Source organism: Panthera uncia, chromosome A2 (assembly GCF_023721935.1).
Source record: "Panthera uncia isolate 11264 chromosome A2, Puncia_PCG_1.0, whole genome shotgun sequence".
Classification (NCBI taxonomy): Eukaryota; Metazoa; Chordata; class Mammalia; order Carnivora; family Felidae; genus Panthera; species Panthera uncia.
The window spans coordinates 68,691,322-68,707,870 of NC_064816.1; the positions used below are offsets into that span (position 1 = coordinate 68,691,322).

The 16,549-nt window shown below is 46.3% G+C and overlaps 1 protein-coding gene across 3 annotated transcripts in view; it reads left to right on the forward strand.

Annotated features, from left to right (window-relative positions):
* GLI3 (GLI family zinc finger 3) overlaps positions 1 to 16,549 on the forward strand; it is a 281,034-nt gene that overhangs the window by 194,297 nt on the left and 70,188 nt on the right. For all 3 annotated transcript variants that reach the window (XM_049641305.1, XM_049641306.1, XM_049641307.1), the window contains 3 exons: positions 12,713 to 12,926; positions 13,713 to 13,826; positions 15,693 to 15,833. In XM_049641305.1, coding sequence (XP_049497262.1) covers positions 12,713 to 12,926; positions 13,713 to 13,826; positions 15,693 to 15,833 — 469 coding nt within the window. The remainder of the gene's footprint in view (positions 1 to 12,712; positions 12,927 to 13,712; positions 13,827 to 15,692; positions 15,834 to 16,549) is intronic.

Consider the following 16,549-nt stretch of genomic DNA (forward strand, 5'->3'; position numbering starts at 1 on the left):
CAAACTTGGGCCGATGTCAATAAGTAGGGAATAAAAGTAAGCCGGGTGATGAATTGTAGGTGTCTTTACACTTGGTTTGAACTCTGTGCATTACCAAAGAGTTATTTCAGGCCTAGAATTAGATCACGTTCTGGTTAATTCACTATGCCACCGTGATTATCAGCTTTCGTGATCCTTTCCCCTCAGTTTTTCCCCCATAGTTGAAGAATTCAATGACTAGCAATCTTTTTGAACAGGAGTTTTGCAAACCATGGATGATTCCTTGCTTTGAAAAGTACATATCAAAAAGGCTGTTTCCACTTGCTTTGAGTAAGTGAGGATTTGTTTATAGATGTGTTTCTACAAATGGACAGTAGCTTTAGTTCTTAATTGACGGGTGTTTCGTGCTAGATATACATACTAGGGAAGCCCCAACAGTCTGGAAAAAAAAGGGTTAGCAGTTAGTAACCTATCATATTAGCAAATGATGAATACCACTCTTTTTTCAACAATGTTCTCAATTACAGCTTTAATTCTTTGCTTGTTCAATATCAGTAATGCTCCTTGGCACACAAGTTAGTGTTTAAATATTGTAAATCCCCATGTTGACATGATGTCATTTTCTTCTGCTTTTCTTTGTTCTTTTAATATGCTCATTGAAGTGTGGAAACATGGAGGAAAAAGCAAGTAACTCTGCTTGTATGATAGCAGTCAGTGCTTACAGAGAGGTCCTGGGATGTCTTCAGGATTAGCCACAACAGTCACAGATGTAGGTTTAGAGTTGGGCGCGTCTGTAGTCAGAGTTAGGTTTGCCCCCAGCTCTGCAACTTTCCTTGCCTGTCAGCTCTTTGAAGTTCAGTGTTCACATGTGTAAGCTACAGACAAGACACCGCTATGTAGGAAAAGACACATTTTACGGATGCTGGCATGCATCTGCAGTACCAGGATGAAGACCTTTAGCCACTGGCAAAGTCTCAGGACAACTGATCCTGGATGGTCCGTCCAGGAGAGGAGCTATCACGGTCTGGCCATGCGACCCCCATGACCCTCCCAGTCGGGCTCTGAGGAAGTGTGCCCATTTCAGAACCGTAGCCTGGCTGTTTCTGCACTCCTGGCAAATACTCACAACATCTTTGACTGCCAGTGGCTGTATGTCAATTTGCTGAAATTATGTAACTGTTATGTGGCTTGACTAGAGGTCATATCATCAAAGTATGAGAAATATGGCATGCCAGGATATTCCCAAATGATACTCACCCAGAATCACTTATACGCATTTATATTTCTTGCTTCTTTTTAATTTTTCCTCCTTCTGGCTCTCTGCCCAGCTAGTTTGACTTTTTCCAGCATCTAAGAGCCTCAGATTAGAATACGGTCCATTGACGGTCACAATGTTGTCTTTCTTTATTCTCACCCTTGCCCCCATCTTCTCTGTCTTCTTGATCTGCTCACCTCTGCCCAGGTAATCTAGTACCAAATTCTGACTTGGCTTGATCATTTTCCCCTGCCTCCAAAGAGCTGCCACACAGACCCTGTCATTCTCATTAGAGCTGGAAGAGGAAGTTCACATTTGGCCCAGCCACCATGCGCTCATGTTCTTCCTCACCTTTGGATCCTTTCCATCCTGTCTTCTCTCTGGCAGCCTGACCTCTCATTCTTCAGTAGACAGCCAGTGTGTGTTAGGGTCAGATGTAGCTTTTAATGCATGGAAGGCAATGCAGGTAACCCAGGATGTGATCGGCGTGCCATATAATACAGTAATTAGAATCATTATCATCAGCATTGTTTGTCTGTCCTGTAGCGGGAGTGATGTTAGTGCTTTGCTTGCCCTGTTCTCAGTTTGAACGTGTGCACTAAAAACTCACTTGGGAAATAATCAGTACATAGTAGGACCAGTGGATGGCAGGGAAAGAGAAGAAGCATGAGCACAGAAAGCTAGAAAGGGTAGCTAACTTTGTCCAGAGGGCAAGACACAGGAGCAAGTGTGGACTTAGGTTGCGTGTAATCTCTGCCGTGCTTGGTGTGAGGCACTCTCATTGTTTTCATGTCACGGTGATTTTGGAAAGCATGCTCTTCCCCTTGTTTTACGCATCAACGTGGTGGGCCTTTGCAAGAGAAAGTTGGAGAAGGTCACATGCCAATTCTCCAATTCCCTGCTTTTTTTTTTTTTTTTTTTAATGTTTACTTATTTTTGAGAGACAGAGAGAGACAGAGACAGAGTGTGAGCAGGAGAGGGGCAGAGAGAGAGGGAGACACAGAATCCAAAGCAGGCTCCAGGCTCTGAGCTGTCAGCACAGAGCCCGATGCGGGGCTTGAACTCATGAACCTTGAGATTGACCTAAGCTGAAGTCAGACGCCTAACCCACTGAGCTACCCAGGTGCCCCATCCAATTCCCTGTTTTTTATTTTTTATTTTTTATTTTTTAATTTTTTTTTTTCAACGTTTTTTATTTATTTTTGGGACAGAGAGAGACAGAGCATGAACGGGGGAGGGGCAGAGAGAGAGGGAGACACAGAATCGGAAACAGGCTCCAGGCTCCGAGCCATCAGCCCAGAGCCTGACGCGGGGCTCGAACTCACGGACCGTGAGATCGTGACCTGGCTGAAGTCGGACGCTTAACCGACTGCGCCACCCAGGCGCCCCCAATTCCCTGTTTTTTAACTGACCCCAAACGCATTTGGCTTTTTCACTCTTTTCGTTACCTAACCTGCTTCTGACATCAGGAGTGCACAGAATAATGTTGTTGGTTAAGTTGTAAAGAGGACGTTCAGTTTTCTAACAAACACCGTAGCGATCTTCTTCACCTAGCGGTCCAGTCCAGGTGCTATTCTCCAAGAGGCTGCTAACAGGCTTGCCACTATTTGAAACGTCATGTTTGCTGGCTCATCCAGAACTTTGCTGTCTGGATTCCCTCTGTTAGAATGCACGTGCCAGAGGGCTGTGTTTTCACGGCTGCACACTGCCCCCCACAATGTCTGTGCCTTGTCACCTTGACACCACTCAGTGGATATTTCTTGAGTGAATAAATGAAGGAGCTCTTTAGTGAGTAATTAGAATTCTCATCACCACCTTTATTAAAGGAACTGCCTACGTGGTAGATGAATAATTCTGACTTTCAGAATATTACACTCTTTATGAATAGTGTATGTCCATAGGTTGATAGCTATAGAGAGATAGAGGGATGGATACAAAATAAAGGGACAAAAAAAGCAAATGTCTCTCTTTGTGTATGGTTCTTACTTAATATTTCAGAGTGCTATAAAAATACCATAGAAAGCATGTATTGGGGTGCCTGGGTGGCTCAGTTGGTTAAGCATCCGACTCTTGACTTTGGCTCAGGTCACGATCTCACAGTTCATGGGATGGAGCCCCGCATTGAGCTCTGCACTGACAGGGGAGAGCCTGCTTGGGATTCTCTGTTTCCCTCTGTCTCTGCCCCTCCCCGACTCATGCTTGCTCATTCTCTCTCTCTGTCTCTCTCTCAAAATAAATAAACATTTGGAAAAAGAAAAGCAGCAAGTATTTATTCACAAAAGCCCCTTGGTATGTTTAAACACGATACTTGATTTTAATGTCTCACTTTTCAAACATCTTGTCCCAATGTCCACCATAAGCCTTTTTCTTATATATATCATGACTAAAATGACCATTCAGAAAAACCCCACGCAACCCCAGAAAGGTTGTGAAATACTCGACTGTCTCTAGAAGTTTTACCTTGTCTATCTCCCTGAAGACTCCCGTCTAGGCCTAGATGATTCCCATTTATCAAAGACAACCAGCAACCTCCGCTCTATGTGGTTAAGGCGGATGTTATAAATACCCACTTAAGGGCAGTACTGTAGCAGTACCCCTGCTTCTGCTGCTGCCTTCCCCTCGAGATTGAACTGCTGTCGGAAGAGAGGGCTTTCCAGTGACCTCCTCTCCCCATTGTCTTCTGGTGAACATAAACAGAATGATGAGGAACCCACTCATTTCCAATCCACCTGTTCCAGCGTTCCAGCTTTGACTTTAATGGCCAACACAAAGATGGGTGCGTGTCCTTCGTGGTTTGGGGTCTGGCGTGGCCAGGACCGACGTCTCCCCGGAAGCGGGAGTCAGGTGCCCATCACCGCAGCGCCACCAGTGGGAACAGGCTGTCCGCTGCCAGCACCACGGGCTCCGGCTGGGGACGGGACAGCCTGTGTGTCCCTGTCCAGCGGCAGCTGCCGGAGGAAGCGCGCATCTGGCCGGTCCGCTGTCGCTTCCCGAGGCCGGACAGGAGCAAGCTCGGCCTTCGCAGCGGCTCAGCTCCGAGCTTATGTGTGCTGGTCACAAGTTGGGAGGGGCGACATTGAGGGATAGGTGAACACCGTGCCAATGACCCCAGGACCCTGAAACCCCAGGGTCCTGATTGCATCTTCTGAAAGTGGCGACAAACTCCTGCCCCCAGTGGCAGCGAAAGCAACGAATACTAACGGAGAAAGATCCTTCTTATTTACTGCCATAGGTGGCCATTGGCTTTATATAGCCCTTCAGTTAATCAGTTAGTCATTCACTCCGCAGAGATTTAGCTCCATATTCAGCTCTGTGCTGGTCACTGTGCTGGGCATGGGGGCTACCAAAATGGGTGAGAGGCATGTCCCCTGCCCTCACAGAACTCATGAAGAGGACAAGCCTCCGATCAGGTACGAAAGAACGAGTGGGGCAGATGAGACCCTGGGACGGGAAGAGCTTGGCTATTGAGGACCGTCAGCAGCCCAGGGCGCCAGATGGCAGTGAACAGGGAGGGTGTCCCAAAGCCTGAGGTTGGAGGCAGGCAGGGGCCAGGTTGGCACAGCCCCGGGCCACTGATCCAGGAGCAGCAGGAAGCCTTCAAAGCTCCCAAGGAGGCTGCACTGTGTCAGGGTCCAGGGAGCTGAGGCTCAGAGAGGCTAGTGGGCTAGATCAGAGGCGCTCAGCTACTTACGGGGCAGAGCCTAGTGTATCCCAACCCTGAACTTCTTTCTGTCCCCGAGGCCTTCCTTCACTTAGAAATCTCCAGTGGGAGGCACAGTTAAAAGGCCTGGGAGGAAGTGCTCTTTGTAACAGGGAAACAGTATTAATACCTGAGGATGTTTCTGAAAAACTGATGTTTTTTTCTACCCACGTCTGCATGGCCGAGCAGTTACATGGAGAGTGCGTCACTGCTATTCATGTTCGTGGAGGTCCTGTCTGTTGTTTGTTTAATGGAAAGTGGCTTTTTAGAGCCTTTTAAAACACTTCTGTCATATAAAGCCGAATGGATTTTTGCCCAAGGCAGTATTCACAGAGCACGTATGCGTCAGTGCAAATGTGGGGGTGATATTTACTTGCTTTGTGAGTGTGCGGGTCTTACTCGTGTGCTCCTTACTTCCGAGGATGCTGGGTTTTCCAGTAAACTTGTCCTGGGAGCTTTTACGGATGGAAGTGGAAGCTTTATTTTTCTGTTTTCAAATAAAAGCACGTGCAGGCATGTGTGTCCTGGGGCCTGTACATACACAAGTTCTAATAGGTGTCAGCCTGTTCTCAGCAAAACTGCAAAGAATTGTTCTTGCTTTGAATGGCAGCTGTGGTGCAGAAAATTCCACAGCTGTAACCAGAACGTGGACAACCCCGTTAGCGCAATAGCCACAGAGTGGCCACAAAGTCCGTTTTGATTAGAATGCCTCCTCCCCCACCCCCCGCCCCCCCACTTTTCTTTCTTCTCTCTTCTTGAAGCCAGTGTGTCCAACTGTGGGGTCCTTTTGTTACCGGGCATTGACTGTTGCCTAACTTGACCTCTGATACCAGTTTCATGAGCCAAAGAGCTTGGAGAAATCGGCTCCGGAAAGGCAAATGTCCCCATTGGATTCTTTACACAGAAATTACAGTATGAAGTTTCTTTTTGTTTGTTTGTTTTAAGTTTATTTATTTATTCTGAGAGTGAGTTGGGGAGGGGCAGGGAGAGAGAATCCCAAGCAGGCTCTCTGCACTGCCAGCATGGAGCCTGATGCAGGGCTTGAACTCATTAGCCATGAGATCATGACCTGAGCTGAAACCCAAGAGTCTGACACTTAACCGACTGAGCCACCCAGGCGCCTCAACGGCATGAAGTTTCTTGATCCCAGTGCCACGGCCTAAAGTAATCCATCATAAAAGTATCACGCGCATTTCCGTTAAGGGCGTTTCAGAAATTCACATCTGAGCAAAATGCAACCACCAGAACAATTGAAAAACACGTTTATAAAAGTTAGCACTGATTTTATACTGAAAACAAGACATTTCCCAAGAATCCAGAGGCACCACATGTGCTTTACCCTTCACGCTGGCTGGAGATGGTGAGGGTTCCAGAAATGAACCTGGGATCTGATTGGCCTCCCTGCTGAAGCAAATTTAAGTGAGATGTGTGGAGCGCTGCTCAGTGCCCCACGGTCTCCTCCTCCTTTCCCCGTCTAGGTTGTACGTTAACACACAGGGACCATAGCCAATTCAGTGCAAGTGGACATCCCTTGGCTGCTCTCAGAAAATCGCCATCTTACATCTGGATGGAAATCATTAAATTATAAAACGGAAACTTTTACCTTTAAGTGTGCAGTGGCTGGGTGATCCAGCCTCTAGCTATCTTTCTCAAAATTTATTTATTTATTTGAGAGAGAGAGAGCACTTGTGTGCCCGCATGAGCGGCGGAGGGGCAGAGAGGGAGGGAGGGAGAGAATCCCAGGAAGACTGTGCACTGCCAGCACAGAGCCCAACACGGGGCTCAAGCCCACAAACTGTGAGATCATGACTTGAGCGAAAACCAGTAGTTGGACGCTGAACTGAGCCACTCAGGCGCCCCTGGCCCCTTGCCATTGTTCTTATGATTCCTCGGTTTATTTTCCTGGTTTTTATTTAGTGACAGACAGAGCTCTTTCAATATTGTAATCCGCTCTGTTTACCCTCCCAACATATAGGACTGCAGCAGGCCAAATTAGGCGGCTGTGTTGTTCCAAGATTTCACTGCCAGGCACCCCACCCACCCTCTTACCCCTACCATGCGTAGAATTCCTGCACTGTTTCTAAAACACACGGGCTTATCTTACAGCCATTTAAATTGGGTTTGATCCATCTGACTTGAATAGTAATGACTGTGAAATACATTTACGTATAGTAAGGTTGAATAAATGTTTAAGGAATGATTGTCTGCAATACCAACTCTAGCGTCCCCACTGACGTTATCATTCTAGGAGTTAAATATAAATTTGATTCACAGATTGATCACAAGGTTTCTGTACAAATGTTGACTCACATTACTTCCTTGGTGTGAAAAAAACAATGTTGTGAAAGTGAAAACTGATTATGAATTTCGAAGTTCTCTGTATTGATTGTAATAATATGTAACTTTTCCAATTTTAAAAATGATTTTATGCTTTGGGACTATAAATGAGATCTATAGAAGTACTTAGTTGAAACGTAACCGAGTTGAAGAATGACCTAGTGTGTGCGTTTTAGGACATTTCATTTAACATCTTTTCTTCCTACTTAACACTCCAAATTTTAGCCAGACTGGGGATACTTGCTGAGATTCCCAGACAGGAGACTTCCGGAGGAGTGAGGTGAGACTATGTATTTACTGCAAATTAAGAAATGAGGCCCAGTTTGCAAAATTTAACCACGCTTCGCAAAAGAAGATTGACAAAACTTTACCTCTATTTTTGGTAGAGAATAAATACATCAAAACTCTCTCAAAGATTCAGACTTTGGGACTTTTCGTTTTAAACCTTTGGAAAATAGAAGAGCTTTTTCCCACTCAGTTGACAGTTTGTTGATCATTGTTAGCTTAGCTCAGAGCTGAACATAATGGGGGAACTGACCGTGAGTAGTTTTTGTTTTTTGTATTGTTTTTTAAAAATGCTTATTTATTTGTTTTGAGAGAGAGAGAGAGCAAGCGAGTGCTCATGCACATGGGGGACAGGCAGAGAGAGAGAAGGGGAGAGAGAATCCCAAGCAGGCTCCCTGCTGTCAGCGCAGAGCCCGACTCGGGGCTAGATCTCATGATCTCACAAACTGAAATCATGACCTGAACTGAAATCAAGGGTCGGACGCCTAACCAACTGAGCCACCCATGCGCCCAGGTGACCGTGCGTGCGTAATTTTATTTACATGTGCTCAGAGTTCTATCCCCGAGTCACCAAACATAGAGGAATGCCCCTTTAAGGTATTGTCTAAAACAAAAAATTTAATAACTGTGTATCTGTCCTAATGGATAGAAATTTTATTTGATGGAAGAGAATACCACGTATATTATATTCAAACGACCTAAAATCCCTCCTTTACTCTTTTTCTGCTCTTGAGAAAAGGGAAGGTCAAATTAGTATTGAAATTAATTTATTCTGACTTTATAACCGTTGTCCTAGGAGAGTGTTGCTCAAAGCGTTTTGCCAGGATCACTAGTTTCTAGAAGATCCTCTGCTGTATCTGGGCTGGGACGCTTGGAATACACATCCCGTAGTCACAGCACCACAGGATCCCGGGCCTGTGGAACCCATGTGCCTCAGACTTCTGTGACTTTAGCACTTCTTTTTCTTCTCCTCCATAAGACTTATTTTGGGATCGTTGTCTCGGCAGGCCTGTGACCTTGTTAGCACATTGCTTGGGAAGATGGGGGCCATCTGATGTTTCTCTCCTAGTCTCATTGACTAAATATAGATAATTAGAGGTCACATTGTTATGAATGTTTGTGTGTTTTAAGTTACCCCACCTTTCATGTAGTCATTGGGAAAAGAAGTGAAAGCTCTAAAAATAGTTTTCTTTAATTATATTTAATATAGCTAAATATTGAGTGATGAGGATCCGGAAGTCCGATTGTAAAATTAATCTTTCTTCAAGTGATCCACAGGAAAGAATAGGGTGCACAGAAATGTAAAAGACTTTGAAGTAATAAAGTTCAGGTAGACCAAGTTTTAAATAGACTGTGTCTTCCTTTAGAGGACACAGAAGATTTATAAAAATTCCCAACAATAGCAATACTTTATATCTCTAGGAAATTATGAAATGAATACATGAACTATTTAGCAAGTTATTTTTTTTTTAGGGTTTCTAAAGGTAGGATTTATTTTTTGTTCTTTTTTTAATTCTGACCTCCGTGTTCAGCAAAGACTATCCTCAGCCACTGACGTCCTATAGAACAATCAGAACCTAGACACTAATTTCGTTTCTACTGTGTTTTACAGACACGTTGTCAAATTGTAGCTTTCAGAGGAAAACACACTTTCCTTTGAATGGACTGCTCTGACTGTGATCGGCCCCCAAAGATTCCACGTCTTAATCCCAGGAACGCATGAGCACGTTACCTTATACGGTAGAAGGAATTTTGGAGCTGGGGTTAAGGATGTTGGGACTAGGAGATGAGTTTGGATTATTCAGGTGGCCCTGATGTAATGAAAAGCATCCTTCCAAGAGGAAGGCAGGGGTGTGTCAGAGTTCGAGTTGGAGAAGAGGGTCGGAGTGATATGGGGCCATGAGCAGAGGATGCGGGCAGCTTCTAAAGTGCCTGTGGACTCCAGAAGAACACACGCTGGTTTCGTGAGCCACCAAGATAGTGTGTGTGACTTAAGTGATACTAACTAAGCCACTGAGTTGGCGGTAATTTGCTGCAACGGCAATTGGAAACTGAGGAAGAGATTTGGTGACTCGCTGACTCACCGTTGAGTGCCCGCTGTGTGCTGGGCAGTGTTCCAGGCACCAAAGGGCCAGCTCTTCGGGACCCTTCAGTCTAGAGAGAGGGAGGGTGTGACTTCGGAGTACGCCGGTGTGACTGGGGAACAGAGATGTCCAACAGGAGAGAGTGATTGGACCAGTCATGCCGAGGGGCTCATTGAGACAGACCGTGAGTCTCAGAAGGCCTTGCTGTCTGAGCAGGTGACATGTAAAAGCTGAGACCCAGCCATACTGAGCTCAGGAAGGACACTGCAGTGCCGGTGTGGGGGCACTCTCCTGCTGATCCCTGACCCCCCTCCCGTGGGAATTCCTCAGCGGTTCTCCCCGTGCATCCTTTCCGTTGTTGCCGACATCCCTATGCAGTGCCCAAACATCACCCCTCTTATGCTCCTTCCTCACCAACTCTGTCTCCCCCGCTACACTTCCTGGAGAGTGAGCAGAGCCTTGGCTCCAGATCCTGGCTGATGCTGTGACAGAGCCAAGAACCACGTCTGTCATCGAGTTCTGCAGAGGCTCTGCGATCTGGAGGAGCAGCCAGCTCCCCGCAGCGCCTCGAGGAGCCAGCGGCGGCCCCGGCTCTGCAGGCTGGGACAAGGCCACCGCGGGTGCCTGCCACCTCCTGCCCTTTGCGTGTGGAGGAGAGAGCGCTCCCGTGGCTGGCTCCTTAGGAATAAGCAGTGAGGTTGAACACGCTCATCCGTTGTGCCTGTTCTCGTGGTATCCCTAAGAGTTGACATGGATTTTGGAGGTTTATTCCTGTCACCTGCAAAAAAGCAGGCCCACAAGGGGATGGGACGTTGGTTCCCCAAATGTGTCAAAAGCTGTCCCCGCCCTTCCTTCTGTCCGCTGAGGTCAAACTGATTGTACCTTGAGGACAGGGCCCGCCCTGCAGCAGGAGGCTGGGCCTTGCTTTCCTGCTCTCCCACGTCTTCTTAAAAGGAAAAATAGACCCATCCTGCGTGGCTATGAACATCTGTACATTGCTCATATATACAACTGAGGGTGTTTCCTGTCCTATGAAATGGTTTCTCTAATGGCCTCGATTCCTAATCAGGTCCTGACTTTTTTGAGCCCCCAGATGTCGTGCCTCTGAGAATTAGAAGTGTAACTGACCGTCCGTGCTCCCTCCCACGCCTGCCTGATCGTGTGGGCTCAGGAAACTCTGGCAAGATGTCTGGAGGCTCCTGCAAAGTCTGTGTCTCACTGTAAATACGTGTGTAGTGGGCTCTTGGTTTTTGCTTTTTTAATGAGCAGAATAAGGTAGTTATACTCCGTAATACCCATTCACCAAAAGGAGAAGGGTGGGGGTGTTAAATCATTGTGTTTTTTGATGAATGGCTTGTACACTGAAAAATAAATTGGACAAACGGGCATAGAGCTCAGTGAACATGAAATCAGCTATTAGAAGAAAGCTTGTGGACAAATTCTGAGGCAGATATGCATCTTTTGATTAATGCCCTATCAATCATCCACACGGCTACCTTAGCTGAGTCTTGCCGTAATCATTCATGGTTGCTTTCGGAAACACGCAGAAACTGTAGCACCGCAGAAACGGAATATTATTACTGATTTCTCCCTAACTTACTGTGAACAATGACTGTTTTCACCATGTTTCTGCTTTCCTTTATTAAAGAACTACAATACAGAATGAAAGGAGAGTTCCTCCAAGCCTGGCGAAATTCTCATAGGGTATTCTTAATGATATTCAGTCTTAAATGGGCAAGCTATTGTAATGCAAGGTTCTCTGTAGGAATAATAGTAATGTAATCCCATTGAAGCCGCCTTTCATGGATTGTAGTCAAATAGGCAAAATGTGGAGTCACATTAATGAACAGAGTATATCTTCGGAATTATTACTTAAAGTTGTTGAAATGGTTTGCATTTTGTTATTGTAATTATTATATTCTCAGTTAATGCGCTTAACAGCAATAGTAATTAACCCACCAGATTGGAAATTTGCATGAATTCTACCTCTGACATTACAAGAAACCCTGATTCTTTCTGGGTATTATGCAGCAGGATGGGGGAAATACATATATATGGTTTTTTTTCACCGATTATTTTTAAGAAAGAAATGTTCATGAATGCAATTAGAGTTTTTCATGCATTTTTTTAAAACCATTGGAAAATTCCTCAAGAACACTTTCTTCTTTTAAGAGGACTTGATTCCTAAACCGTGCTGGCACAAAGAATGGTTTGGCACTGTCTACTTGTCGAGAAATCTTTAGGTAATAGTGTGGCTTCCTCGGAATTTACTGTAGTAGCTTGGGCGACGCTGTGGCATAATGAAGCGGTGACAGGCATTAGCATGTATAATGGGCTTTCATAGACATTTAATGCCATTTAGCTGGGAGAGGGGGCTGTGCTCTCCCATTGGAATATTCCTCCACCGAAGCCCATTGATCACCGATTTCAGCCAGGAGAGGTTAATCCATCAGCTTCTGTAACCAGACGGCACTGATGGAAATTCTTTAGGTGGCATTCTGGATGAACCAAGCTTTCCATCTTTACAAACAAATGAGTGATATGACAAGCATGGTGTTCAAAACACATTTAACCAATTGATTTTCCTTCCTCTTGTAATAAGATCTGGAGACATATGAAAGCACGCAGCGTGAGCCGAGATTAAAGGAATTGCCCCATGCGCAGGAACATACAGCACTGAGAGCCAATAAAAGTACTATAAAGCATGTCGTCACCCATTCTCATTTTTATATGAAGTTTGTTATTGCAATAAATAGCCGTTATTGAGCAGACGCCTTTTGTTTCCGTTTTGCTGAAGCTTCTTTCAGGTGTGTGTGTGTGTGTGTGTGTGTGTGCACGCACGCGCGTGTCCTGTATGGGTGCACGCACGCGCGTGTCCTGCCTCAGTCCCCGTGTTTCTCTTGGAAGCTTCCAAGGTGTTCATCAATAACTGTTTTTAGCTTCTAATTTAAACAGACAGACCTCATGTAATTTGGGATGTAACAGTAGGCATAAAGATGCGCCCATAGCGTGCTTGCGGTAACCTCAGCGTTCTGCGTAGATGATGGTCTTCTCTTTATTTCCCCCGCGCAGCCCTGCCCTGAGCTTCACCTACCCTTCTGCACCTGTGTCTCTCCATATGCATCAGCAAATCTTAAGCCGACAACAGAGCTTAGGCTCGGCCTTTGGACACAGCCCTCCACTCATCCACCCTGCCCCAACTTTTCCAACGCAGAGGCCTATTCCTGGGATCCCTACGGTTCTGAACCCCGTCCAGGTCAGCTCTGGCCCTTCCGAGTCCTCACAGGTAAGAGAGACAGCTCGATGAGCTGATCCGTCTTGTAATCCTAGAGGAGAGCCACGTCACCTCGTGAGCTCCGAGCATGGTCATGGCTTCCTTACTGTAACCTGTCTTCCTAACCCAGGGCCGCAGGCTTCAGGTTTGACGAATGCGCCCTGTATGTGTTCCTCACCAAACAGTAGCTTCTTCTACCAGAGTCATCTCATCTTTGGTGGAAAAGCAGGCTGCCTGATGAGGCTTCCCTCTGACCTGGTGCTGTCTCTAACCCTGCCCAGTAGACTACATTGCATGAAGGGTTTGCTCTCATTTGGTTACTGTCCCCTGGCGCCTAGAATCATGGGATACTTCACGGGCAGCATAGAACCATGCTGTGCCCTCTGTTCTGTGTCCTCTTATCGCCTCACTAATACTGCCCCGAGAAGAATCTGCATCCTTGAATTAGAGAACTTTGCAGATGGTTTCTTTTGGTTCCCTACCCAACTCACCACTTTGTTCTTCTCAACACGCTGTGGGAGCTCATTAAAGCCCAGGCCCCCCTGCTCTATTCTCTTAGCTTTTAAAAGCCACAGGGAGTTTTTAGTCCTGAGTGTAAACAAGGAGCTGCCTCGTGGATGTATTTTCTCGCTTCAAACACACTTTCTGAGCTCTGCGATCGTGGGATGGGAGCATTATCAGTGTTATTGTTCTAATGCCAAATAAGTCTGCTTGTCTAGAGTTGCATGTTTTAGCAATGGTCCCACTCATTGATGAAAACCTAATTTTTGTCTCTGTCCCTGCAAATGCGACCGGCAGAACAAGCCCACGAGTGAGTCCGCGGTGAGTAGCACCGGTGACCTGATGCACAACAAACGGTCCAAGATCAAACCCGACGAAGACCTGCCCAGCCCAGGGCCACGGGGTCAGCAGGTGAGGCACCGCAGCTCCCCCGGCCAGCTCGTTGCTCCCCTTGGGCTGGCGTCTCTCACAGCATTTCCTCATTCACTGTGGCCTTGGCCTTGACCTTGGCCGTACCCATGCATTTGACAAAAGGCCAGTTGTGGAGTGACTCCGTTTGTTTTTCTCGCTCAGAAGCAAACACAAAGAAAATGCAAGAAGCTGTGTGGGCTATAACCTGAAGTGTGTGGTCTCAGTGGTTGGATTAATTTGTTACTGACCGCCGATAGCTTTGGTCCTTAGCCCTGGTCTGAGGCCTGAAATAATGAACTCCTGGCCCTAAGTCTGAGCTGGGCAGAGTTAGTGATATTCCCTACACCCATCATGTTCTTCTTTGTTCTTATTTCGCCTTCTCCACTTGCCAGGAGAGCTTGGAGAACAGGAGGGCATGGATCAAGGCACAGCTAACCTACCTGAAGGCCGATAAGATTCTGGTCCTTTCTCCAAAGTCCTGAAAGGACAAGTTTAGAAATTCCAATCTGGTCTCTGCTTTTAGGCATTTAGATCCTCTGAGCTTCAGTTGTAAAATATGTTTATTGTGCCTAGAGGCATAATAATACCATCTCCTAGGGTCCCTGTGCCCAACACAAGAAGGAGGTCAGTGAATTTTAGTTCCTGGAAATAGGGGCTGGACAGGAGTCTGGACGTCCACAGAATCTGGATTCTACATCCAAGGCTGCTTCAGCCCCAAGCTCAGACCACCTCCACCCAAATTTCCTTTTGCATGAGCATTTTGAGGATGGAATAAATGGGTGTAGTAGGTTCTGAGATCCACCTTTCCTCTGGAATTCTGCTGGCCAACAACCTTGGCGGTTACACCGAAGTGCCTGTTTATGGTTTTTGTCACCCTGTCCCAGATTAGATCCCGAGTCTATGCACCTAATACTCTCCCAGCATTCTGGAAATTGTATTTTCACTGCCGTGATCAGCTGCCTTGAAGAGGAGAAAAGACCATGCCGCCAACCTTTAGATGCTGTGGTTCTTGGGCAGCGAGCCACATCTTTGGAGATCAGAAGTTGAACCAGGAAGACACGATCCCTATAAAACCCACAAAGTGCCGGTCACAGCCTCCAATGGCAGGGAAAACAGAATCAGAATTACTAGCAAACCACGTCCCTGATTCCAAAGTAGGAGAATAAACAAATCCATACACTGGAAAGAATCTGACCAAAAGAGACCAGTCTTTTGAGTAAAGACAACATGAACTAGTTTAATTGCTTCTCTTAGGGGATTACATTTTAATTTCTTTTTCCTCTTGTATTCAGGGGCAAGGTTTGGCCTCCACTTCTTATCATCATCATAGCTTAGACTGCTGTTTTTTTTTTTTTTAATGTTTATTTTTGAGAAAGAGAGCATGAGCAGGGAAGGGACAGACACACACACACACACACACACACACACACACACACGCAGAATCCAAAGCAGGCTCCAAGCTCTGAGCTGTCCGCACAGAGCCCAACGCCGGGGCTCAAACCCATGAGCCATGAGATCATGACCTGAGCCAAAGTTGGACACTTAACCAACTGAGCCACCCAGGCGCCCCTGGACTGTTGTTTTTAATCCCAAATTAACAATCTCTGAAGATACATTCCACAAATCAGAAAACATGCACACAGATGACTCCATATGTTTGACTTCTTCGAGTCACAAAATCCAGCTAATAGACCCGGGCTGTATTTTATTTTCACTGAAAAATTGCGTCAGGAGGCAGACCAACCGAAATCACGCGGTTGGGTTTTTTTTTTTTTTTTTTTGGTTTTTTTTTTTTTTTTTTCCCTTTCTCTTGCCTTCTTTCCATTGTGTCTGAATCCTTTCCCTCTCTCCTCCCTGCCCCCCCAGGAACAGCCGGAAGGGACAACCCTAGTGAAGGAGGAAGGGGACAAAGACGAAAGCAAACAGGAGCCTGAAGTCATCTATGAAACAAACTGCCACTGGGAAGGTTGCACGCGGGAGTTCGACACCCAGGAGCAGCTGGTGCACGTAAGTGGGGGGCCGTGGGGACTGGGCTTTACAGCTCTGCGACCTTGTCGGTGGGGTCAGCGTCCCTGACCCTGCGCCGAGTCAAGTTTCTTAGCTAGCAGCGTTGCAAACTGGAGAGGGCTTTATGACTTTTCTGAGAATAAAGAAAACTCTGAGCCACGGTGCTTGACCTGTTCAGTCAGCTAAAGCTTAGTGTAAAATTCAATAAAGTCTTCAATAGAGAGTGTAATGACTCTGATCCTGTAAGCCAGAAAACACTATTTTGAGTTAGCGTCTTTGATGGTTATTGAGTAATAGTAAGCTGGACATGAATTATTATTAACCTTTTAACCAAGTTTGATTCTCCTCTCTAAGACCCGGCAACAGCAGAAAAAATTTTAGAGGTGGGGGATTCCTTTTTTCCGTTCTGCCTTCTTCTTCCAAACTCTCACCATCTGAGGAGCCTCCCACTATTTTATGAGGCAATTAGTACTCTGTGTGAGATAGGTAGATGCTTGGAGAAGCCATTAGCACCATTTCTTGACTTCCGGCCAAGCCTTGCAGGGCGGAGAGTCTCATGGAAAGAGTGATGTGTATTTTAAAATGTGTCCTGTGGCGTGTGCTTTTGAGACCAGCAACATGGTCACATTGAGATCCACGCTCTGTCTTATTCTTCCAGGTTCAGGAGTCTTTGCTGCCCCCCCCCCCCCCCCCCCCCCCCCCCCCCCCCCCCCCCC